The sequence below is a fragment of the Oratosquilla oratoria genome, chromosome 18, assembly GCF_046742065.1.
Source record: "Oratosquilla oratoria isolate Oo_2021 chromosome 18, ASM4674206v1, whole genome shotgun sequence".
Taxonomy (NCBI): Eukaryota; Metazoa; Arthropoda; class Malacostraca; order Stomatopoda; family Squillidae; genus Oratosquilla; species Oratosquilla oratoria.
In genome coordinates, this window is record NC_134794.1 from 62,607,317 (window position 1) to 62,632,792 (window position 25,476).

Consider the following 25,476-nt stretch of genomic DNA (forward strand, 5'->3'; position numbering starts at 1 on the left):
GAATTTGCTCTAAAAACTGTGAAGTGAGGGAAAGCACCTGGGGAAGATGGTATATCGATAGATCTGTTGGTTGTACACCCAGTGTTTACGTCAAGAAAGCGTTCCTGGTGTGTGGTGCAATGCTATAGTGATTTTGCTTTATAAAAAAGGAGACCAAAAGGACCTTAGTAGCTATCGACCGATTAGCTTGCTATCAAATGTATATAAAGTATTCTCCAAGATCCTTACAAATAGACTAAGTCAAGTTTTAGATGGAAATCAACCGAGGGAACAGGCAGGCTTTAGGAGCGGATATTCGACCCTAGACCATTTGCAGGTGACAAACCAACTAATCGAAAAAACGACAGAATACAATATACCTCTGTGTTTAGCTTTTATAGATTACGAGGAGGCCTTTGACTCGGTAGAACAAATAGCAATACTAAACTCGCTACGCAAATAGGGTACAAACGAACAGATCGTAAAAGTTTTAGAAAAGATTTATGCTAAAGGTACCGCTATAATTCGACTACATAAAGATACAGAAAAAATCAAGATCAAGAAAAGAGTACGCCAAGGCGATACAATTTCACCGAAACTATTTATAGCTTGCTCGGAAGATATTTTCAGAAGATTGAGTTGGGAAAAGAAAGGTTTAAAGATTAATGGCGAATATTTGAACCACCTAAGATTTGCAGATGACATTATTCTTATTTCAGAAAGAGCAGAAGACTTGCAAGATATGCTGAGTGATCTAAACAAGGAAAGTGTCAAAGTAGGTTTAAAAATGAATAAGAGTAAAACCAAAGTAATGTTCAATACGAAAGTTCAAAGTAAGGATATTGTAATTGATGATGAGAGTCTTGAGGAAGTTGAAGAATATAATTATTTAGGCCAGATGGTGAAAGTGACGAAAGATCATGATAATGAAATAAAAAGACGCATTACAATTGGTTGGAAAGTGTTTGGTAAGTATAATAAGATCCTGAGAGGCTCTCTACCTTTATGTTTGAAACGTAAAGTTTACAATCAATGCATTCTACCAGCAATAATCTACGGGTGTGAGACTTGCAAACTAACGAAGGCAATGGAAACAAAACTAAGGACAGCACAGAGAAGAATGGAGAGACCAAGGATGGGAATAACGCTGAGAGACAGAGAGTAAGTTGGGTGATAGAGCAGACTAGAAAGATATTGTGGAAGCAGTAAAGGAGAGGAAGTGGAATTGGGCAGGTAAGACTGATGAGCGATGGAGCAAGTGCGTTACTGAGTGGAGGCCGCGAGATAGGAAGCGTGGAAGAGGGAGACCGGACAGAAGGTGGAGAGACTAGAATAAGAAGTTTGCAGGAGTGACGTGGCAGAGGATGGCGCGGTCGTGTGAATCATGGAATGCTATGAAGGAGGCCTTTGTTCAGCAGTGGACTCAGGATGGCTGATTTGATATATATATATATATATATATGTGTGTGTGTGTGTGTGTGTGTGTGTGTGTATTCACTTGGTCTTTTGGATCACGTGTTGGACTCGTGATCGACAGCTATTTCCCTCCTGGAAGAGAGCTCAGAGCTCGTAGGTCCGATCTATGGGTAATGCTATGACCTTGCACACACACACACCCCCAACTCCCCGCCCACGAGAGTTGGAGTAACACCCTTCAGCGCTGCGATACTGATATATTATTTCAGCCCCGGGCGAGGATCGAACCCGGACCTCCGTGTGTGTGTGTGTGTGTGTGTGTGTGTGTGTGTATTTACTTGGTCTTTTGGATCACGTGTTCGACTCGTGATCGACAGCTATTTCCCTCCTGGAAGAGAGCTCAGAGCTCGTAGGTCCGATCTATGGGTAATGCTATGACCTTTCACACACACACACACCCCCAACTCCCCGCCCACGAGAGTCAGAGTAACGACCCGAAGCGCAGCTGTACCGAAATTAATTTCGGCCCAGGGCAGGATTCGAACCAAGCACTACGCGCACCACCATGCTAGTAGTTCATCGTTCTACCAACTGCGCCACCGAGTCGTGTGTGTGTGTGTGTGTGTGTGTGTGTGTGTGTGTGTGTGTGTGTGTGTATTCACTTGTATTCACTTGGTCTTTGGATCACGTGTTGGACTCGTGATCGACAGCTATTTCCCTCCTGGAAGAGAGCTCAGAGCTCGTAGGTCCGATCTATGGGTAATGCTATGACCTTGTGTGTGTGTGTGTGTGTGTGTGTGTGTGTGTGTGTGTGTGTGTGTGTGTGTGTGTGTGTGTGTGTGTGTGTGTGTGTGTGTGTGTGTGTGTGTGTGTGTGTGTGTGTGTGTGTTATTGTCAAAAATCCTTGATTTGAAGAGACAGAACGAAGGACTTTATTCTACAAGATTCTCTATGTGAATATTTCATCATAAGAAGGCAGACGTCTGACGTCAATTGCGCAATCACAAGTTTGTGTTCATGACATGAAAATATTATTTCCAAAATATTTACTCATAAACTATTTCAGTAAAGTAGATATATTCTAGGTAAATGGTATATGAATCATATTATTTACATATTATTTTTGTAACTTTTCTTATCGCTGCATTTAGCATAAATAATGTTGAGAAAATCATTACACAAGTATCCGATTTATTTAACTTTCGTTAAAGCATTATCTCTATTTGATGTATATGATCAGAATTTATTAATATAAAACAATCAATACTGTATGAATTTATTGGAATAATGATGGAATATATTTGTAGTTAGCGGTATATTTCTCTTTCGTTAGAATCAGGTGGCCTATATCCAGCTGCTTGCACACGAGCCCCTAACAGCGAGTACGCAATCTTTGGCAACAAAATGTCCTTCAGGTTAATTCGCCCGGCTGGAGCCCTACTCCGAAAATATAGTAACAAAACTGCTCTTGTAAAGGTGAGGGAAACAATTGAGGAAGATGTAGGAATAGGAGGTGATCAGAAAATAGAAGATGTAATTATGAATGAAAATAGGCAGTCAGCTGAGCCGGACTGAAAGTTGGTTCGGCATCTACTGCTATAGTACGGGTGCTACAAAATACTAAAAGAATTTAATATTTTGTAGCACGCAGACTAAAGCAGTAATTCAGTGATGACGATTTTATTGTGTAGAAATTCGGCTTGTGTGCATGGAAGAGGTTGTGGATCTCCAGCTTTTTTATTACTATTATTGTTTTTTATTGCATATCTGCACACTTGAAATTATTTCTTGACAGTGGGTTATTTCGTTTTTGCAATTGGATACCAGGTTACCGACCTTATTGTGCCTTTTTACTTTCCTGATACAACAATAGGTATTACTCAACCGGTACCACGTAAACTAATTTTTCACTCGATTTTGTATTTATAAGCTCGATTTTTCTTTGGAATAGTTACCTTAGTTTAGATTTATCATTAGGATATAATATTAGGCAACGCAAATTTCTTGTGGAATACCCGTTTACATGATTCTGGAATTTTTATTTTGATAATGAAAGGTCATTTTTACTTGTCCTTGATAGCATATAAGTGCTGCTTTTAGAAATGTTTATTTCCAGGTAAAGAAGTTGCAAAGATAATCGACATAATGATTACTTGGGGTCTCACTAAACACCGACCAAAGCCGACCAAAACCACACAATGATGGTTTTTGCTCAAATGCATAGTTTATATATAAAAAATAGTATATGGTTGCATTATTTGACCTATTTTCTTTAAAATGTGTGATTTCCATGTAAAATCATCAAAGAGAAGTTACGTTTTTATCCTGCAAAATTACCAACGCCGACCAAACCCAAACAATGAAGGCTTTTGCTCAAATGACAAAAACGTAACTTCTTTGATGATTTTACATGGAATTCACACATTTTAAAGAAAATAGGTCAAATAATGCAACCATATGCTATTTCTTACATATAAATTATGCATTTGGGCATAAACCGTCATTATGTGGTTTGGTCGGCGGTTGGTAATTTTGCAGAGGATAAAAACGTAACTTCTCTACATGGAAATCACACATTTTAAAGAAAATAGGTCAAATAATGCAACCATATGCTAATTTTTATTTAAAATTATAAATTTGAGCAAAAGCCGTCATTGTTTGGGTTTGGTCGGCGTTGGTTGCCAGTTGGTAATTTTGCAGAGGATAAAAACGTAAATTCTCTTTGATGATTTTACATGGAAATCACACATTTTAAAGAAAATAGGTCAAATAATGCAACCATATGCTATTTTTTATATATAAATTATGCATTTGAGCAAAAACCGTCATTGTGTGGTTTTGGTCGGCGTTGGTCGACTTTGGTCGGCGTTTAGTGAGACCGATTACTTGTTATAAGTTATAATTTCCCAGACTTAATTTTGCTGGGTAAAATTTTGAAAATTTTTAGAAGTGTACATCTATGTGATATAGCAATAGGAAATTAAATAATATTTTTGTAAATTATAATAAATCAATTTAACATATGTTATTCTTGGCAGAAATCAATAACTGAAAAAGTTGCTAAAAAACAATACCTAAACATAGCCACGTCAATTGCTTGAGACTCCATCTTTGTTTTGGTAGATGTGGAGGTCGTTGCAATTAAAGTGATAAATTCATCCATTCATGATTTAACCTAACCTAACCTTACCTGCATTCTGTAATGCAATACCTGCAACTCTAGAGGTCATCATGGTTGTCGTCGTTGTCTTCAGTCTCCAAAGCAAAGATGGTGTCAGTCAATATGATTTTGTGCATAGCTTTTAGCAACATTATCTGTTATTGATTTCTTCCAAGAAAATTAGGTACAGGTAGTTCTCGTTTTGTGCGAGATATGGGTTCCTACAGGCTTCGCACAAAATGAAATCGCACAAAAAAAACATATTTTCCCCATAAGAAACAATGGATAATAGGGGGGATGCGGGTTTTGGCCCAAAAAAACTTCCATTTTTTGAACGAAAAACACATTTATTTGACTAATAAAGTGAACATGTTCTAAAAATGTATCGTTCTAAACCTAATTCGCCAGCATTTTTTCCATCCTCTCCATGGCCGACGATCTGCTGTAGGCTACCCTCTGCAATGTCCTAGACGAACCTGCTTCCACAGTTGCTCGTATTTTTGCACCATTGTCTCGGACGCGCCGCAGTGTGCTCTCCCCCAATCCCAAGGCATGGGATATGATCGAAGTTTTTTGTCCTTGGTCATACCGGCTCAAAATTTCCATTTTCTTAGCCAGAGTGAGTGACTTGCGCTGTATTTTCTTAGCTGGAGGGCTGCTGCTGGTTCCAGGAGAAGATGAAGGACGTTTTGGGGCCATTTTGACGAATGAGTAAACTGGCTGGACTGGCTGTGACTGCAAACACACGAGAGGGCTGTAAACATTGAACTGGGAGCGGGAGCGGCCGCCTGTCGGCAGGCAGCGGAACTACGTATCTGGCGCACTGTTTGAAATGCGGTTGGGGCAAATCGCATCTTAGCGAACAGATCGCACAATTTTAATTAATTATAATATTTTTAATGTCGCATCTTAGCGAATTCGCACAAACAGAACACGCACAAAACGAGAACTACCTGTACTTATGTACACCTATGCGATATAGCCTTAGAAAATTAAATATTAATTTTGTAAATTATAATACATGAAGGTAATGTGCAATTTTCTTGGCAGAAAAAAAAAAAAAACTTGCTACAAGCAGATTTACTAACGAACGAAGCCACTAAGATAGGTACAGATGCCATGCCAGTCCAGTTGCTATCGGACAACGGCTTTCATGTTATGGACCTAGTGTTCTCCAACTACAGGTGACCTTAATAACCGCTGTTACAAAGACAATAGGGCTTCCTTGGACTTTGAGAGAACACAGGATTCTGCCATTGTCTATTAACTGCCCAAAGCTACAATAATAATCAGGCTGTCAACATCTGTGACAACAACAATAACCTGGATGATCTTTAGAATTTGAGGTACTGAATTACTAAACATTGTTTAGGTTACATAGGTTGGTTAAGTAGGTTAGAATAGATTAATTTATCATCCTTTCATTCCTTCAACCTCGGCACCTATCAAAACAACCATGGCTTATCATTCAACCACTGCAACTTGGTTTGTTAGAAAATAGGTTTTAGCAACTTTTTTGTGGGCACCTATCGAAACAACCATGGCTTATCATTCAACCACTGCAACTTGGTTTGTTAGAAAATAGGTTTTAGCAACTTTTTTGTTGTTGATTTCCGCCAAGAAAATCTCGTATTACGTTGATCTAATATAATTTACAAAATTAGTAATTTTCTATTGCTATATCGCATAGGTGTGCACAACTAAGATTTTACCGAAAAATATTTATTACATTGATGTATTATAGTTTACAAAATTAATATTTAATTTTCTAATGCTACATTCTAAAAAAAATGCCCCAAATTTTGTTGTCCATCAACTCATGTGATCTTCCTTTATTTATAATAATACTTCAGTCAATTGTTAGATATAAAAATGTTGCCTTTTATTTTTTTCTAATCACAACCAACATTATTTGTATATGGGGTTCAAAAAACTAAGAATTATAAAAGCTAGTCAAGCAAGAATTGCAGCTGCGATGCAGGTAAAGATCTATATGTACCAAAATATTTACCCATCTCAGTTTCTTTAGATTACTACTGATTATTATTTTGTGGCACTTGTATATGGATTCAGAAACCAAGATCGTTGATGTAGGCATAAGTGCCTAACTTCAATAATTGATTACTTGAAAAGTATGCATTTGCGGCAGAAATGATGTACACCATTGTTCATAACACAACATTTCTCACCAGAAACAAAAGCCACATATCAAAATCGTTGGTTGGGTGAAACTATAAATTGTCCAAACTCAATAAGAGCTAGCCAGTGATGTAGGTAAGAATTGCAGCTGAGACCTAACCTAATTCTTGGTAGATATAGATTTATAGATATTTTAGTTGTGCACACCTATGAGATATAGCATTAGAAAATTAGATATTAATTTTGTAAATTATAGTACACAAATGTAATATGGAATTTTCTTGGTGGAAATAAAAAACAAAAAACCTTGCTACAAGCAAATTTACTAATAAACGAAGCTGCTAGGATACGATGCGGAAGCCATGCCAGTCCACTCGCTATCGGACAACAGCTTTCATGCTGTGGACCGGGTGTTCTCCAACTCCAGGTGATATTAATAAACGCTGTTACAAAGACAATAGTGCTTCCTTGGGCTTTGAGAGAACACAGGGTTCTGCCATCATCTGTTAATTGTCCGAGGTACAATAATAATCAGGCCATCAGCATCAGTGACTACAACAACAACCCAGATGACCTTTAGAATTTGAGGTACCAAATTACTAAACATTGGTTAGCTTAGGTTAGAATAGACTAATTCATCATCCTTTCATTCCTTCGACCTCAGCACTTATCAAAATAAACAGGGCGTATTGTTCAACTGCCGCAACTTCGTTTGTAGAAAATAAGTTTTAGCAACTTTTTTGTTATTGATTTCCGCCCAGAAAATCTCATATTACGTTGATCTATTATGATTTACAAAATTAATAATTAATTTTCAATTGCTATATTGTATATGTGTGCACAACTAAAAAATTTCCAATCCATATGCCAGTTTTAGTTTTTAAAAAAGTGCTGCTGATGTTACCATTGACCTCCTCTATACAATGACACCTGCGTAGGCATCATGAGGAGCAAGTGGATACACAAGGAAGATTGCATCGGCGTCTTGATTATACATATTTTTGTAGTTGTATAACTTGTATATGAGTTACCCCCGGATTCTGTAAACTGGTTTGGTCATGTTTTCTGGGTTTATTATTACTGAGTAAAAAAAAAATACCAAACCAGCTTCTGGTTTTGAACTCTGTTGTGGAGATGCTGTGACTTGCAGCATTGCTCCTGACCTGGACATTGGCCAGGAATAGTTCTTCAAACACAAGTAGCTCAGATAAAGGGTAACAGCAAAAGGCTGTGAGATGGGTAAAAGGTGGGTGCATTCCTTTCTTTGCCACCTACCTTAAAAAGGGGAAATACCCCTGGGTAGGCAACTCACACCCCATCAGGGGGCCCAGGGGGACCAAGCCTTGACTAGGAAACACTTGTTCCTCCAGGAGGCTTTTTGCTCCCGCGTCCACTCCACCCCGTGAGATATGTCAGGTTGGACCTGGTCTGAATAAAATTGATTGTGGGGACAAAAGGAATGGTGAGGGTGTTGGGTACAGAACCTTTGACATAGCTAATAGTTAGGAATGAATGCCTATAGCTAACTTGAATTTTAATAATTTCTTAAAATTACAGGTCAACCCACGATGGAAGGCAACAGCTGCTAGTGTGAGCTATGACCAAACATTGCTGAATGTGCCTGCAACTCTTGTTTCTGTCCTTGATAATGGAATGAGGGTGGCCACTGAAGACTCTGGAAGCCCAACATCTACTGTCGGTCTTTGGATTGACACGGGTTCTCGCTTTGAGAATGACTCCAACAATGGTGTGGCACACTTCTTGGAGCATATGGCCTTCAAGGTGAGTTCATAAGGGTTTATTGATTAATAGAAATAGAAGTACAGTGTTGTACTCTTTCATTATTGACAGTAGGTTGGGTACTTAAAATGATTAGTAGTATCTGAAACCATTGAATACCGATTTTCATTTAATCAAGTATCTTTTAAAATTTTCTATCTCTTGAACCACTTGTATGTTATGTGCCTTTATATGTGTGTGTGTGTATAAATATATATGTATTGATTAGTTTACATACAGTACAAGGCCTTTTCCATTTATGAAGGGGATTACTAAGTCAAAGAATATACTGATACTTAAAAAGAAGTGAATGGTGACAAAAATACTGCTGTCAGTTATGGTGGACTGATCACTAGATATTTCTTTTTCTTTAAGTTCCTAGGGAAATAAAAGATTAATTACTTCAATCAAAATTGTCTGTATCATATTTCTTGTTTGTAATGTATCTTGTTAGTGAAAAATGCCTAGTTTTGATGAGGTAGTCAAATGGTTTGGGGCCAATCATTACTGCACAAAAATATATAGATTAAGTAGGTTGTGCTTAGTACCACTTGTGCATTATTGTTTTAATATTGCTTTTTATTTTGCTTCTTACCCCAGAAGATTCCTTGACTGGTTATCTCCCATATAAGGGAGATAACGGATATATTTTTAATATGTAGTGACCAATTGTTCCTTGTTCTTGGTTAATATCAAAGGAGGTGCCAAGATAAAAGGGGGGAGGAAGGTGGAGGGGAGTGGAATATATAGGAAATGGAATGGGTGGGAGTGGTTTCTATGCCTTTTTCTTTTTGGCTACCCCCCATGTAGGGGGAAAAACCCTTTGGTATATGTATGTAATTAATTGTTGACCTGTTACAGAATGTAAGCAATAAAGTCTGGAGAAGATAACTACTTTCCCTTTTCTTTCATCCAGGGAACTGCTGCACGATCACAGACAGATCTTGAATTGGAAGTTGAGAACATGGGAGCCCACTTGAATGCTTACACTTCGAGGGAGCAAACTGTATTTTATGCCAAGTGCTTCACCAAAGATGTGCCGAAAGCTGTGGAGATCCTTTCTGACATCATTCAGAATAGCAAGTTTGGAGAGGTATGTTAAGGACTAGTATTGTGAATAGTGACTTTTAGGGTCAATAACTGGATTTTGGGAGGCAATTAAGAGGAATAGAAGGTGAAATGGGTAGAGAAGAAAAGGTAAAAGGTGCTGATGAAAGAGATGGCAGGGTATTTTAGGGAGTTGTTAAATGTGAAGGATGAGTGATGAATAAGGAAAATTGAGGAGAAACGAGAAAAGATGAGGTGAAAGCAGTTGTTAAAATGATGAGAGCAGGTAAGGCACCTGGGTTAGATGAATATCTAAAAAAAGGGAGGTACAGTGATGGTGGAATGGCTGGTGATGTTTGTTTGTCTAAAAGAGGGTAGAATGCCAGAGGACTGGAGGAGTGCATGTACAGTTCTGCATTACAAAGGAAAGACAAGTGTGAGTATAGTAGTTCCAGAGGGATCAGGTAGTCAAATGTAGTTGTGAATCCTTATGGGAGTGTTTTGATTGAGAGGCTCAGAAAAGGAACAGAGGGAGTAATTGGTGAGGAAGAGTATGGGTTTAGGACAAGTAGGGTTGTGTGGATCAGCTTTTTGTGATAAGGCAGATATGTGGGAAAGCTTTAGGAAAAGGTAAGGGTATATTCTTGGACCTCCATGGATTTGGAAAAGGCTCATGACAGGGTAGACAGGAAGGCGCTGTGGGAGGTATTGCAGATATATGGGATAGGAGGAAAGCTGTTAAGAGCAGTCAAGAGTTTTTACAAGAGTAGTAGAGCTCGTGTTACAATCGGAAATGGAGATAGTAGTTGGAGGTAAAGATGGGACTTCACCAGGGATGTGTTGTCACCTTAGCTGTTCAATATATACATGGATGGGATGGTGCAACAAGTAAATGCAAAGGTAATGGGTCAGGGATTTGAGATAGTTAAAGAAAATGGAGAAAAGTGGGAGATAAGCCAGTTGTTTGCTAATGACACTGCACTTGCGTGAGGGATTGAGGAAATTCGTGTTAGAGTTTGGGAAGGTGTGTGAAAGAAGGAGAAAGGTCAGGCCAATTCATTAGATATTCAATTCCCACTAAATCCGGTCACCCAGTTATCAATTTTGCTGGGTGAGCAGGTGCCACATCCTGCTAGTATACTTCATTTTGACAGATACTGAAGCAATCCTCAAGATGGTCTGCCAAAGACTCCAGGTACCTCTCCTTGTTGACTGTAATGTTCCTTGGTAAGCCCTAGCTTTCCAATGCTGTGGTACACAAAAGCACCCCAGACCATGACTGAGTCCGGATGTTTGACAGTCCTTTCACTGCACCTTGGGGTGGGGGGTTATCCGTATCGTCCCTCCTCGGTTGCTTGTGATGGTAAAGGTGGCCTCATCAGACCATAATACTTTCTTCCACTTGTCCTGATCCCAGGCAAGGTATTTCAGGCAAAAATTTGGTTATTTTGCCTGGCTTTAATAATTCGTTTTCTTCAAGGTGTGCGGTACTTATACCTAAGGCTGTCATGGAGGTGACGCTGCATGGTCCTCAGAGACACATTGGCCAGCCGATGAGGGTTCTTGTGTTTTAATTCTTAAGCAGAAATATGAGGTTCTCTTGTCAACTTGGTGCTGCTGGACCTTTCATGGTTGTATTACAAACTCCTGGCCTTTTTCATGGGAGCTCTGGGTTAGCACTACTGGCATCACAGCAACATTTTGTCCACGGAACTGCTTGGACAGACAGTCTAGGGAACGACAACAACATTTGGTCCACCTCTGCACAGAATGCAGTGGAATACCGGTGATGTTTGAAAAAATTTTGTTGCCTTTTACCAGGGCAGAAATACATGCCAGTTGGTCCTTCTTCAAGTCCTTTCCCCAAGGCCAGTCCTCAGTGATGAACACAATAGTGCAAAAGGGTAAGGGAGGAACGCATCCGTCCACCAAGACCAATGGTAACTGATCTAACCAAGGCTGTATGACATCATTGGTCTCGCTTGTCTGTACCCTCCTCTGGCACCCCAATTTACTAAACGTAATTTAGAGGGTGATCTCTTCTTCACCATTAGAATTGTCGCATCATGCCTCGCACCAATTCTGATGGCACCGACTGTACATGTATGTCTAAAATGCAAAGTTTAGGATCTGTATAATTCCATCAGTGGTCTACTGATGTGAGGATTGGTAATTGATGAAGGTGATGGAGACAAAGTGTTGGGAATAATGATAAAAGAATAGGAAGATGGAAAGTTGGGTAAGAGCAGACTAAAGTTATAGGTATTAAAGGAGTGGAAATAGAGTAGGGAATGGAAGGCAAGAAAGGAGGATGGGAGATTGAGCAAATGTGTTACTGTTTGAATATGCAAGCTAGGAACAGGGAGACTTAACAAGAGAAACTTGCAGGCAGGGGCAATGTATCAGGACAATTCATGTAGGAGAGTAGAAGAAAAATTTGTTCAATAATGGATTTCAAAGAGCTGATTGATTGGTTGAAACTGCCACTATTTGAAATAGGTTAAAAAAAAAAAAAAAAAAAAGTATTTATGCATATAGTACAAGACATACCAAGAAAAAATTCATATTGAATACCCATGTTGTGGAGTTGTGATGTTGGAATGCATATTGCATTGGTCATTTATGTAATTGCATACTACCTTTGTATTACAGGTTGAGATTGAACGTGAACGTGGTGTCATTCTACGTGAGATGCAGGAAGTCGAGAGCAATCTGCAGGAAGTTGTGTTCGATCATCTGCATGCCACTGCTTTCCAGGGCACTCCTCTTGGGCGCACCATTCTTGGACCCACCAAGAATATTAAGTACGTTCCAAAATTTCCATTCTTGGTGTCATGGGTAATGCAGTTGATCATAAGAAGATGACATATTTTCAAAAAATGTAGTTAGCAGATAAGGGGTTGTTGATGGCAGTATTTGAGAATACCAGGCACTTGGGTTTCATACAGATCAGCCCTAATAAAAAAGAAAATATAATGGCCTGCTCAAGGAAATTTAAAGGTGTTTGTTGTGATGTACAGACAAGATTTCTTGCATGTTGTTTGAGATATGGTGGTAACCAGTTGTATTTTGATAACCATTTATACAAAATTAATGGACTTCAAAGGGTCTATAGCAATTATGTTGGTGCTACCCACATTATCATGTTCTTGGCTGATGGGTTAGGGCATTGTTACTTACGGCGAAGGTCGAGGTGGATGGCAGTTTGAACCCTGCCACCAGCAGAGTTGAACAAAGGACATGGTTCATGAAACTATTCTACAAAATCCTCTGTAAGGGGCACTGTCCTAGCCTCCTGATAGGGGGGAGTTTGTGACATTAAGCCATATCACCTGTATTTGAGGGAAAAGGATTTAATCCTGTGCTTGCCTACAGGTCACTTAGTCGGCAAGACCTGGTAAGCTACATCACCACCCACTACAAGGGCCCAAGAATTGTTTTGGCTGGTGCTGGAGGAGTTGACCATCAGGAGTTGGTTGAGCTGGCCGAGAAACACTTCCAAGGTTTGGGTGGCTCCTACCTTGGAAATGCTCCCGAGATTGCCTCCTGCAGATTCACAGGTAGGTCTTCTTTGAAGAACCTATTGGTCGAAGGAACTCGTCTATTAGGATAGAGTGAAGGTCTTCATGGCTGGTAGATGTTGATCTGTCTATATACAAAGGTCTTCTTCCCCCATTATAAGAGAGGTAGCCAAATCAAAGGCATCCACCCACTCCCACCCATTCCACTCCCATCCACCATCCTTGTTTCCCTCTCATCTTAGCAGCCCGAAGGGATTTCTCACAATATTCTCTATTTTCTGCATGAGGGGACAGAAAGAGGCAGGTCACTGATTAGAGATGTTTACAAAAATGAACATATTAAGGTATAGGAAATAACGGCTGTCTAGACCTACTGTTGCTATGAGTTTCACAAATGGTAGCGTCCCATTGATCTTTAGGAAGAAATGGATTCATTGTGTTGTACATACATATACCAAGGCTTCTTCCCCCTTACAAGGGAGGTAGCCAAAAAAAGAGGCATAAAATCATTCCCACCCATTCCATCCCTAAATACACTCCACTCCACCCTCCCTCTTATCTTAGCACCTCCAGGATGACGGGTCATCCCTGCACCTTGTCCACTGCCCAGGGTCAGAAGCAGTGTCGCAAGTCACAGCACATCCACACAATGTGAAACAGTTTCTTTGTCACCAGCAAAGGGGTGGGGAACAGTCACTGGTTGTCAGCTTTGTGAAATTCATAAAATTGAGGATTATATGAATTAATAGTTGTGCCTATAGATCAGTGGTTCTTAACCCTTTTCAACGCCCATATGCCTTGGAGGATATCTCAAGCAAATTCTCGTACCCCCATCCAGTATAAATACAGTGCAAACATACGGAAAGGATAATTGATACAGACCTTGCTGAAAAATTATTAGATATATTAAATTACTGAACAAATGTATTTTCTTATTTCAAATTAAAAATGTCAATTAGTAGGACACAATGAATGCACATTATGCTTTCACATGGTAAATATTGTTGTACCATTGCACTGGCTATCATGTCTTGTACCCCCAGGTTTAAGGTTTCATACCCCTTGGGGGTACAGGTACCCCATGTTAAGAACCACTGATCACAAAACAAACACCAGCAAATTGTACAAAACACTCAACAGCATCACACTATCCAACACTAACACTACACACTCTCACGCAGCAATAATCACAACAACAGATAATCTACCCTCAAACAGACAACAAGCAAACGCACTCATACGTCATTTTGCACAGACGAGCCATCTTACATCTCACCCTGACGACCGATGCACCATTCGACGTAAGAAAGACTTCCCCACAGACTCAGACTATACACCCTTCATAGACAGTCAGACAAAACTCATAATGCATAATCTCAAGCACTCATCTGCCTGTGGCCCTGATAACATAAGCAACATCCACCTAAAACACATTGGACCACAAGGTATACACGCACTCACAAACATTGCAAACTACAGCTATTCACACAACACTATACCCGACATCTGGAAGCATGGTAAAATAATCACCATTCCAAAACCGAACAAAGACCCAACAATCCCAACATCGCACCGCCCAATCACACTTCTCTGCACCCCCTCTAAAGTCATTGAACGCCTAATACTTAAACTTGTCACACCATATATTCCCCTTGCTGACTCACAACACGGTTTTAGGCCACTACACTCCACAAACACACTTCTGACAAACCTCACACAAAGAATTTTAGATGGCATCAATTCAGATAGGCCCCACCACAGAACACTTCTTATAACATTGGACATTAGTAAAGCTTTTGATGCTATCCCCCGCCACAACCTAACAAATAAAATATATAACACAGACATGCACAATAACACCAAAAGATGGCTGGCCAATTATCTGGCAGGCAGGAATGCTCATGTGTCATATAATGGCCAATCATCGCACATCAGAAACATTAAGAACGGAGTACCACAGGGCTCAGTTCTATCCCCCACATTATTTAATCTATACATGCATGACTTACCCACACCAGACACCTCAGAAATACAAATCTCTTCCTACGCAGATGACATAACAATCACATGCACACATCGTAACACAGACAAAGCTGCAGAAATAATCCAGCCTTACCTTGACACACTCAACACATGGTTCATCACAAACAGACTCAAAATAGCTCCAACCAAATCTACAGCAACACTTCTCACCAACTGGACAAAAGAACACAAATACATACCTCATCTCTACATCAACAACACTTTAATACCACACACAAGCACACCGAAAATTCTTGGTGCAACATACGATACATCCATGTCTTTCAAACAACACCTCACAAACATAAAAAACAAATGCACACCTAGACTTAACGCCCTTAAGTCAATCACTGGAACAACATTTGGACAAAACAAAGAAACTAATATAACAATATACAAACAATGCATACGCTCAGTGATGAATTATGCGAGTCCTGCATGGGCTCCTAAACTCAGTGAGACACACCACAACACCCTTCAAATCATACAAAACAAAGCCCTAAAAACAATTACAGGCTGCACAAATACAACACCTACAGACCATTTATACCATGAAACAAAAGTCCTCAAAGTCAAGGACCACCTCGACATGAGAGGCACACAAACACTTGCTGCAGCCACCACAAACACATCACACCCGCTACACTACATAGCAGAACACCCACACACACCAAGAAACATTAAAACTACACCCAAAGACCTTTATTACACACAGATACTCTCTTCTCTTCCTCCACAACCACCAAATACCAGCCTCCGGAAACATATTCATAATCATATCACTCACCGCTCCATTAACACACTGAAAGACAGCACACTGCTGCATGCCAGACCCCCTGATATCCACCCTTCTGAATCCTCTCTCCCACGAAAGGACAGAGTCCACTTGGCCAGACTGCGATGCGGTCACCACCCAGCACTTCTAAGCTACCAGAAGAGGCTGGACGACCGTGTTGTGAACAGCTGCCCAGGATGTAACACTTCACCCCATACCATACAACACATAATGGAAGACTGCACTATACACAATCATGCACGCAAACAACACAACATACACTCTATAAAGGATTTGTGGGAAAACCCAGTTTCGGCTGTGGCCTTCCTTGGGGAGACGGGACTGCTCGGACAGACAGTTTAGGGAACGACAACAACAACAACCACTGCTCTAGATTGAGGTGAGGATGATGAGATCTTTGAAGTTTGGTCGATTTGTGGGTTCTAATTGTGTAGAATGTGGGTATGTGCTGATCCACTTCCAGCATAAGAGGGAGAAACTTGTTTGGTATAGAGGTATTTGTCAATTTACACATTCTTATGTGTTTTTCCTTTAGTATGTCATGTAATACTAGAAATGTTTTCAAATTGTATATTTCAAATCACTTTTACTCATTCCACGCCAAACACATTTTCAAATAGTGTAAGGTGCTGCCTGGTACACTAACCTCTCCCACTCCCACCCTTTCTTATGAGTGTTTGTGCCAGCATGGTCACACTAGCATCTTCTCTTTCTATGGCACCTAAACATCATTCACAATACAGTGTATTTAATTGCAAAATAACTTAATTTTTGCAACATAAGTAATGTTTCATGCCCTTCCCATGCCCATGGTAGGTGGAATTCTAAGATAATGCACTCCATTTTATATTTACACAATTTTCTAATTGTGTAAATATAAAATGGAGTGCATTATCTTAGAATTACACCTACCATGGGCATGGGAAGGGCATGAAACATTACTTGTGTTGCTGACCCGTCATCCAGGAGGTGCCAAGATAGGAAGGAGGGTGGAGGGGAGTGGAATATATGGGAAATGAAATGGGTGGGAGTATTTTCTATGCCTTTCTCTTTTTGGCTACCATCTGTGCAAGGGGGAAAAAGCTTTTGGTATATGTATGTGACACCCAACTTTGATTTCTATGCATTTTTCTTTTTGGCTACCCCCCGTGTAAGGGGGGAAAAGCCTTTGGTATATGTATGTATGTGTGTGACACCCAAATGAATACATATATTGCATGAATAGACAAATACCTGTACTTGTTATACTTTTTAGTTTGTTATAAGAAACTTGTCTTATGTTTGTCTAAAAGAGGTTAGAGTGCTGGAGGAGTGCCTGTATAGTTCCACTGTACAAGGGAAAAGGGGACAAGTGTGAGTGTAGTAGTTTCAGAGGTTTCAGTTTGCTGAGTGTAGTTGGGAAGGCTTATGGGAGAGTTTTGATTGAGAGGATTAGAAGGGGAACAGATGGAGTAATTGGTGAGGAAGAGTGTGGATTTAGGACAGGTAAGGGTTGCTTGGATCAGATTTTTGTGGTAAGGCAGGTATGTGCGAAAGCTTTAAGTAAGGGTGCCAGTGTCTGCATCTTGATCATATTTGTTTTGTAATCGTAGCTGAGCGACCCCCATTTTCTGTGAACTGGCCTGATCACATTTTCTGTGGTTGTTAACATTCAGAGTGAAAGAGAATGAGTAATACAGCTGTAACTTTATATTTTATAATGTTGCGTCAAATTTTACTCACAAAATTTGATGCAGCCCGAAGGGATTTCTCCCCGTCTTCTCCTTTTATGCATGGGGGGACGGAGAGGGCGGGTCGCTGATTTAATGAAGCGGCCTTGCTGTGGATGTGCTGTGTCTTGCGACACTGCTTCTGACCCAGGGCAGTGGATAGGGTACAGGGATGACCCGTCATCCAGGAGGTGCTAAGATAGAGGGAGGGTGGAGGGGTGTGGAGTGTATTCAGGGATGAAATGGGTAGGAATGATTTTATGCCTTTTCCTTTTTGGCTACCTTCCTTGTAAAGGGGAAAAACCTTGGTATATGTATGTATTGTGATACAATGATCGTACGTCAGGCAGCTAATGCTGCCAATGAGAATTTGACTTGTATTGAAGAGGTGGTGGGTTGCTGCTGGCTAGATGTGTAATTTTCTTCTAGGTCTGTTTTTCATGTGACAAAAATATCATTAATCAGAAGAATATATTTAGAAAGTCTTCATGGTGAAGTAGTTTACTAATTTTGTTGATTAGATTGATAGTAGAGGTGGGTATGTGTTGAACTTTAAAATAATTCCTGTCCTCTCCAGGTTCCGAAATCCGAGTACGTGATGATTCCATGCCGCTTGCACACATTGCCATGGCTGTGGAAGGTGTAGGCTGGGCTGATCCCGACAACATTGCCCTCATGGTGGCCAATACCATTGTTGGGGCTTGGGACCGCACCCATGGTGGTGGCGCCAACAATGCATCTAATCTTGCACAGGTGAGATATTTTGTTTCACCAAAAGTAGTCAGTGGACATTGTTCCACTGCTTTGTATAGGTAATACTCTAATTACATGAGGGTCACGTTCTTTGGATACTTGCTGGCTAAGCAGGTTGGAATGTTGCCACGTGCAGAAGAGGTCAAGGTGACAGCAGTTTGAACCCTGCCACCAGCATGTTGGACCAAGGGCATGGTTCACTAAATTCCATGCTACAAAGTCTTCTGTAAAGGGTATATTGAACTAAATCATTATTACATTCTTGAAGATTTTGCACAATTAGAAATTTTGTGGCTTTGGGTTTTTGTTAGGAATGTCCCCTTTGGGGCTACAGGGAGAAGGATGCCTAGTCCTATCCTCGTCCCAAATTTTGTCGCCTCGTACTGCTGGAGTGGGAACACTTGATGGCAGTATTCTTTTCCACCACAGTAACAAGAGTGGGGATATGAATGGGTGTGGGATATGTGCATGTCATGACTGGCTACCTCCCATATAAGGGTGGAAATGCCTTTTGGTATATAGATAGTAATTAAACCTAATTTTCTATATGAAGGGCTGCTCCCCCTGATAATAAGGGAGATAGCCAGTTAAAAGGCATGTACTCTCTCCACCTATTTCACTCCTATCCACCACTCTTATATCCCTCTCATCTTAGCTCCACATGGATGAAGGGTCATCTGCCTCCTGCCCTCTGCCCAGGTCAAAAGAAGCAATAATAAAGGGCTCAGGATAAGTTTACCAATTGAAGGGATCCTGTGGAATTATACCTGTCACCATATGTCTCAAATTATTTGTCAATCTATATACCAATATGCCTCACCCTCCTCATAAGAGAGATGTAGCCAGCCAAGGCATGCACCACTCCTACCCATCCCACTTCCATCAGTTGCCTATTTCCCTTTCGTCATATCTCCTTATGGGTGAAGATTCATCCCTGTCCACTGCCCTGTTCAGAAGCAATGCAACAAGACACAGCAGGGCCAACCACTTCATTTACACAGCAACCTGTATCCCATTATGCAACAATAAAGATGAGGAGAAATCCTTTCAGATGGCATGAGTTTATACTCCACTCGCATCTTTTTCTTGCCCTCTCCCACCCATTCCATCCCTAAATACACTCCACTCCCCTACACCCTCCCTCCCATCTTAGCACCTCCTGGATGACGGGTCATCCCTGCACCTTGTCTACTGCCCTGGGTTAGAGGCAGTGTCACAGGTCACAGCACATCCACAGCAAGGCCGCTTCATTAAATCGGCTAACCCCCCTCTCCTTCACCCCATGCATAAAAGGAGAAGACGGGGAGAAATCCCTTTCCAACAAATCCCTTCACCCCATCCATCCATCTATCCATCTATCTCTTTCTTAGATTTCCTCTGAGGTTCACTTAATCCACCTTTGCCTTCCACTCGTTTTGCATATAAAAATTACAGGGACACAATTCTACAATAGAACCTATAACAACAACACCTTGACACTATATTTCACAAGCATCACCAACAGAACATAAAAAAATACACCAAGAACATGCTAGTCAAACATCTACTGCTCAAACCACACAAGTATCCACACTGAAATGTATTCACACCCAGATAACTAAACAACCCCTTCAAGAAAGACCACCAAAATCTATATGCCAGCAACAACCTCCAGAAATAAGTACCATAGAGAAAACCCTTGTATATCGGACAAAAACCTTGTTAGCACATAGTACCAACACAGAATAGGCCTGACCCAGGATTCAAACTGTCCCAGAGGCAGCAGCCACATAGAGGACACAGAACACCTTGTGCTACAATGCCCCACGCTTGATAATCCTCTTGTGTAAATGGCTTATTGTCCCACCCAGGGGATTGTTGAAGGTTTCCTGGAGGCCATGGGTCTTCTGCAAGAGAGGCTAGGGGTAACAGATTGATTGATTGATTTCCTATAAAGGGGGATGTAAATGTGTAATTTATGGGTTTTCTGCACGTTGGGCGCAAATAACAGGCTAGGATGATTTCGGTGCCACCAATCAGGAGGTATTAGAGTGCAGGTGCCAGAGTACTAAGCTTATTGGAAGGTCAAGGATTTTAAAGATAGTTATGAAGGAAATGGAAGAAGAGTCAATGATGGTATCTGCATGTAAAGGTCCTGCAAGATTGGACAGCAAAACTGCCCATTTTCAAAACCCATCAACCCCCTCACTAGGGACCAATGACCATTAATTGCATGTGTTGTTCCTACAAGATGGACAGCAAATTGCTCATTTTCAAAGTCGTCTTTTGTATGGGTGTGATATGGTTTCTTGGTCAGCAGCTGAAAGTGGTAGGAGAAGGGGAGCAGTTGTTGGGTTATTGGTTCTCTATGTGTGAAAAGGTTCAAGAAATACAATTGAAATTGACATGTCGGGCCCAGTCTGGAGATAGGATGTTGGCCCCTAAGGGCTGCACAACCTAATGGAGATGAGAAAGTTCAGGTTTTGAAAAGGTGTAGGTTTGCTTTCCCATTTTGCAGGTACCCATCATTGGTCCTGCCATTGTTGTATTATATAAGATTTAGAAATATACTCAAGTGTCACTTCTTTTCTTTATTTGACAGGCTGCAGTTAACGGGAACCTGTGCCACTCATTCCAGTCTTTCAATACCTGCTACAAGGATACAGGACTGTGGGGAATCTACTTTGTCTGTGAACCCCTGAAGATTGAGGTAAGAACATTATGGGTTTGCCCATGGCTTTACCACTTGAAAGACCATCTCGTTTGTGAAGCTTCCCTCGGCACCACACATGGTAATGAAATGTCTAGTTTACACAATACTTCAACAACCACCTGCTCTCATCAACCCCCCCCCCAAGCAATGGTAATACTTCACCGAATCTTGGGTGTCAAAACAATGCCTCAATTGTCTTTCTATAACTGCCTATGAAAATCAAAACTTGTTATAAAAACCATGGACAGATGAGACCAATACACGAAGTAGAAAGTAATGTATGTGAGCAGCACAAGATGGTCCACAAGAATAGAAGTGCTTATAAACTACAGTTCGTAACAACCAGCCAACCCAAAACCTTGAAACATGTTTGCACAAGAGTGGGAAGTTGCATAATCATATCTGTCATATGGGGAGTAGTGATGGGTTCTTGCAAAATGGATATCAGAAATGTCTCCCTGCCGCCCATCTTCAAACCCTTGCCTCTATCAGGTGTAGCACCAATGGGATGACACCATTTCTGGACTGGACCCAAGAACTCTCAACTTGTTTTGCATTTCCTCTGCCTTTTCACACAAGGATAAGCTGGGAGTAAGTGACTACTCCCTAAGACTCCTACAAGCCAGTGACAGATTACCCCCATGCTAATGCTAATACTACATACATACATATACTAAGGCTTTTTCCCCCTTACCAGGGAGGTAGCCAAAAAGGACAAAGCACAAAATCATTCCCACCCATTCCGTCCCCGAAAACACTCCACACCCCTCCACCCTCCCTCCCATCTTAGCACCTCCTAGATGACGGGTCATCCCTGTACCCTGTCCACTGCCCTGGGTCAGAAGCAGTGTCGCAAGACACAGCACATCCACAGCAAGGCCGCTTCATGGTGGCGTGGTTGATAGAGTACTGGACTGCCACTGTGGAGGTGCGGCAGTACATGGTTCGGTATCGCATTACCCATAGATTGGTCATAGGAGCTCTGAGCTCTCTTCCAGGAGGGAAGTAGCTGTCGATCACAAGTCCAACACGTGATCCAAAGACCAAGGTGTACACACATAGAGAGACAGAGCCCAAAGTGTCTTCCTGTAGAGATTTATAGGAGGGATTGAGGACCATTACCAGCCACAGTGGGGCTGCACGTCTCCAGTCACTAAAACTGGAGGCTGGAGAAATCCCTGTGGGATTTCTCCTCATCTTGTCTACTTCCATGCAGAGACGAGGAGAGAGGGGTTGCTGTGTAAATGAAGTGCTGGCCCTCCTGGGCATGTGCTGCATCTTGCTGCATTGCCTCTGACCCAGGCAGTGGGTAGAGGAGAGTCCCTTCATCCACAAAGAGCTAATATTAAAAGGAAATGAGTGACAGATTCGAGTGGGATGGGTAGGAGTGGGTATATGTCCTGACAGGTTAGTTCCCTTATAAGAAGGAAGGAACATTTTAAAGATCCACATCCCCAGAGTACCCGAAGATTGTTTATCTTTACAAGCTAATATTTGGGATGGGTGATCTTTACTACCTCATTCTCTGTAAAGAATTGCAACTTTAAACCTTTTCTTTTTTTAACAAGCTTAGGTTGATTGACATTGTTGAGATGATATACATTAAGCTCATTTCTGGGGTTGCTGTTCTTTACAAGCCAATATGTGTGGTAGCTTATCTTTACATGGGTACTCAGGGGTTTCTGATCTTTACACTATTCAAGGGAAGAAGGTTGTTGATGTATAGAAACTCAAGGCTACAGTTATTGCCCATCACATAACCTGTCCCTGACGTGAACCCTCAACTTGCTTTGAGGTGTGAAATGGTTCTCATCACACGTGTGACCTTCCTTGCAGGAATTTGTCTTCAACCTGCAATCAGAATGGATGCGTCTCTGTACCAACGTGACTGAATTTGAAGTCGAGCGTGCAAAGAATGTCTTGCGCACCAACCTTCTCCTCCAGCTGGATGGGACCACGCCCATCTGCGAGGACATTGGCCGTCAGATGCTCTGCTATGGAAGGAGGATACCTCTCCATGAATTGGATGCACGAATTGAGGTACTGTCATGAAAGTTTTCTGTATTTTTGTGATTTTGAATGGTATGCATTGTTTAGGTACCATGTGAATTCAAAAGTTGGGTTTTATTCCAGTATCACAGAACCATTTTTCACTTTTTTTTCCCCCATTACATTAAGTTGGGAGCTCTTGGTCAGTGTAAATTTTAAATATCTTTGTATGGATCTGGAATTTTACCAAATATATAGAGTTGATATTGTTTTATTTAGATAAGTATATAAGAAAGTATATAGGGAAGCTGGCTGGCTGAGTGGGTTAGGGCATCATTACTGTCTTGTGGCGAAGGTTGAGGTGATGGCGATTTGAATCCTGCCACCAGCCACATTGAACCAAGGGCATGGTTCATTAAATTCCACATGACAAAGTCCTCTGAAAGGGGCACTGTCCCAGTTTGTGATATTAAACCATATCATATAAGAAAGTATTGACATACATAATAAAGAAGGGGGGATGAAGAGAGTTAGAGATGGAGTTTGAGAAGGTATGGTAGAGGATAAATTTGAAGGTATATGTAGATAAAAGTAAGGTGGTAAGATGTACAAAAGTAGAGGATGACAGCAATTTGAAAATGAATCTTTAAAGGAGAGAGGCTGGAGGAAGTGGATAGCAATAGGTACTTGGGGTCACATGTGGTAGGAAAGGGAGGAGTGAAGGTAGAGGTAGATTGTAGATTGAAAGCAAGTAAGTACCATATGAGATTAAAAAGTGTAACGAGAAATAGACTTTAGGGAATGGATGATAAGAGGAGATTGTATGAAGGGGTGATTGTGTTGATGGCAGTGTATGAGGCAGAAACATGGAACATAAGAGGAAGAGTTTAAACGTGTCCGAGATCAGGTTTCTGAAGTATGGTAGGGGTTACAAAGGGATAGAGTGGGAAATGAGGAGGTGAGGAGGAGAGTATAGGTGGAAAAGTAGATGGGTGATAGGGTTGATAAGAGAGTATTGGGATGGTTTGGAAACATGAAAAAAGTTAGTGAAGAAAGATTAGTTAAAGAAGTGTGGAAGGCAGAGGTGGATAGAGTGAAAATAAGGGGGCAACCAAGGATGAAATGGATGGATGGGGTGAAAGGAAAGTTGAGCAATGTCTGTTGAGGAAGGAAGGGAAGAAGCAGAAGATAAGGGTGACTGGAGAATGGCTGTGTATGGATGACTGATTAGTGGAAGGGAGTTGGGGGGGGGGGGAGTGGTTTTGTGTGAATGATATTTTGACGCAGCCTAAAGAGACCGCTCCCCATCTTCAGTGTTTCTGCATGAAGGGACGGAGAAGGAGGGTCACTGATTAAATGAAGCAGCCTTGCTGTGGATGTGCTGCATGTTGCTGCATTGCTTCTGACTCAGGGCAATGGGCAAGAACCAGGGATGACCCATTATATACGAGGAGCTAAGATGGAAGGGAGGGAGGGGTGGTAGATGGGAGTGGAATGGATGGGGATGAAATATGTGGGAGTGGAATTGTGCCTTTTGACTTTGGCTACTTCCCTGGTAAGGGGGAAAGAGCCGATTTAATGAAGCTGCCTTGCTGTGGATGTGCTGTCTCTTGCAACACTGCCTCTGACCCAGGGCAGTAGACAAAATGCAGGGATGACCCATCATCCAGGAGTTGCCAAGATGTGTCGGAAGCAATGCAACAAGACACAGCACATCCACAGCAAGGCCACTTCATTTAATTGGTGACGTACACACACACGCCCTCCCCCTCTCTGTCCCCTCGTGCAAAAAAAGAGAAGACGAGAAACCCCTTTGGGCTGCGTCAAAATATTGTTCACATGTAGTATATTTTTTAACTTCAGCAGATAATGATTGAAAAGTTGGAAAAATTAAAACTACTTGTTCCTTCAGGCTGTGGATGCTGAAGTTGTACGAGAAACTTGCTACCGCTACATTTACGATAAGTGTCCCGCCATTGCTGGTGTAGGTCCTTGTGAAGGCTTACCCGACTACAACAGAATCAGGTCAAGTATGTACTGGCTCAGACTGTAGATATGTACACACAACTAGGAACCACTTTGGTACGTCAGTGTGAACCATTTATCTTTATTTATAGTTTGTAGGGAGACCATATATTCAGTACAATTGATAAACTTAAAAAATTATGAAGTGTGCTTAGTATTACAATGTGGGACATAACTGAAATTGAAATTATGAACTTTATATTTGAACTGGATGAATATAGCCCTTGCAGTTGTGTGAAACACAACCACCTGTAATTCTACACATACTTTATATAGTCAAAAAATTAAATATGTAATAAACAAGATAATAGGGCTATTGGAGGACAATATGAAGAACCATGTAACTGTCAGCTCCTTTCCCAGTCCTTTTGTGTACATAGCATTCCCAATTTGTAAATACAAGAGCATAAACATGTTTATGCAACTATTAAAAGGAACTCCTTTTGTCA

General features: G+C 41.1%; 1 protein-coding gene across 1 annotated transcript; it reads left to right on the forward strand.

Moving 5' to 3' along the window:
• Window positions 1-2,728: 2,728 nt before the first annotated feature.
• Window positions 2,729-25,476, forward strand: UQCR-C1 (Ubiquinol-cytochrome c reductase core protein 1). The gene is made up of 9 exons (XM_076202257.1): window positions 2,729-2,871; window positions 8,252-8,476; window positions 9,390-9,566; window positions 12,173-12,324; window positions 12,896-13,080; window positions 18,146-18,321; window positions 20,903-21,010; window positions 22,850-23,053; window positions 24,915-25,476. Exons 1-9 carry the CDS (start codon window positions 2,800-2,802, stop codon window positions 25,053-25,055), a joined length of 1,440 nt encoding a protein of 479 aa, XP_076058372.1. The 5' UTR covers window positions 2,729-2,799; the 3' UTR covers window positions 25,056-25,476.

Coding starts and splice junctions, on each gene's coding strand:
- UQCR-C1 (XM_076202257.1), top strand. CDS start 2,800: ATGTCCTTCAGGTTAATTCGCCCGGCTGGAGCCCTACTCCGAAAATAT. Junction 9,567..12,172: donor AGAATAGCAAGTTTGGAGAG/GTATGTTAAGGA, acceptor TTTGTATTACAG/GTTGAGATTGAACGTGAACG. Junction 18,322..20,902: donor ATGCATCTAATCTTGCACAG/GTGAGATATTTT, acceptor TTTATTTGACAG/GCTGCAGTTAACGGGAACCT.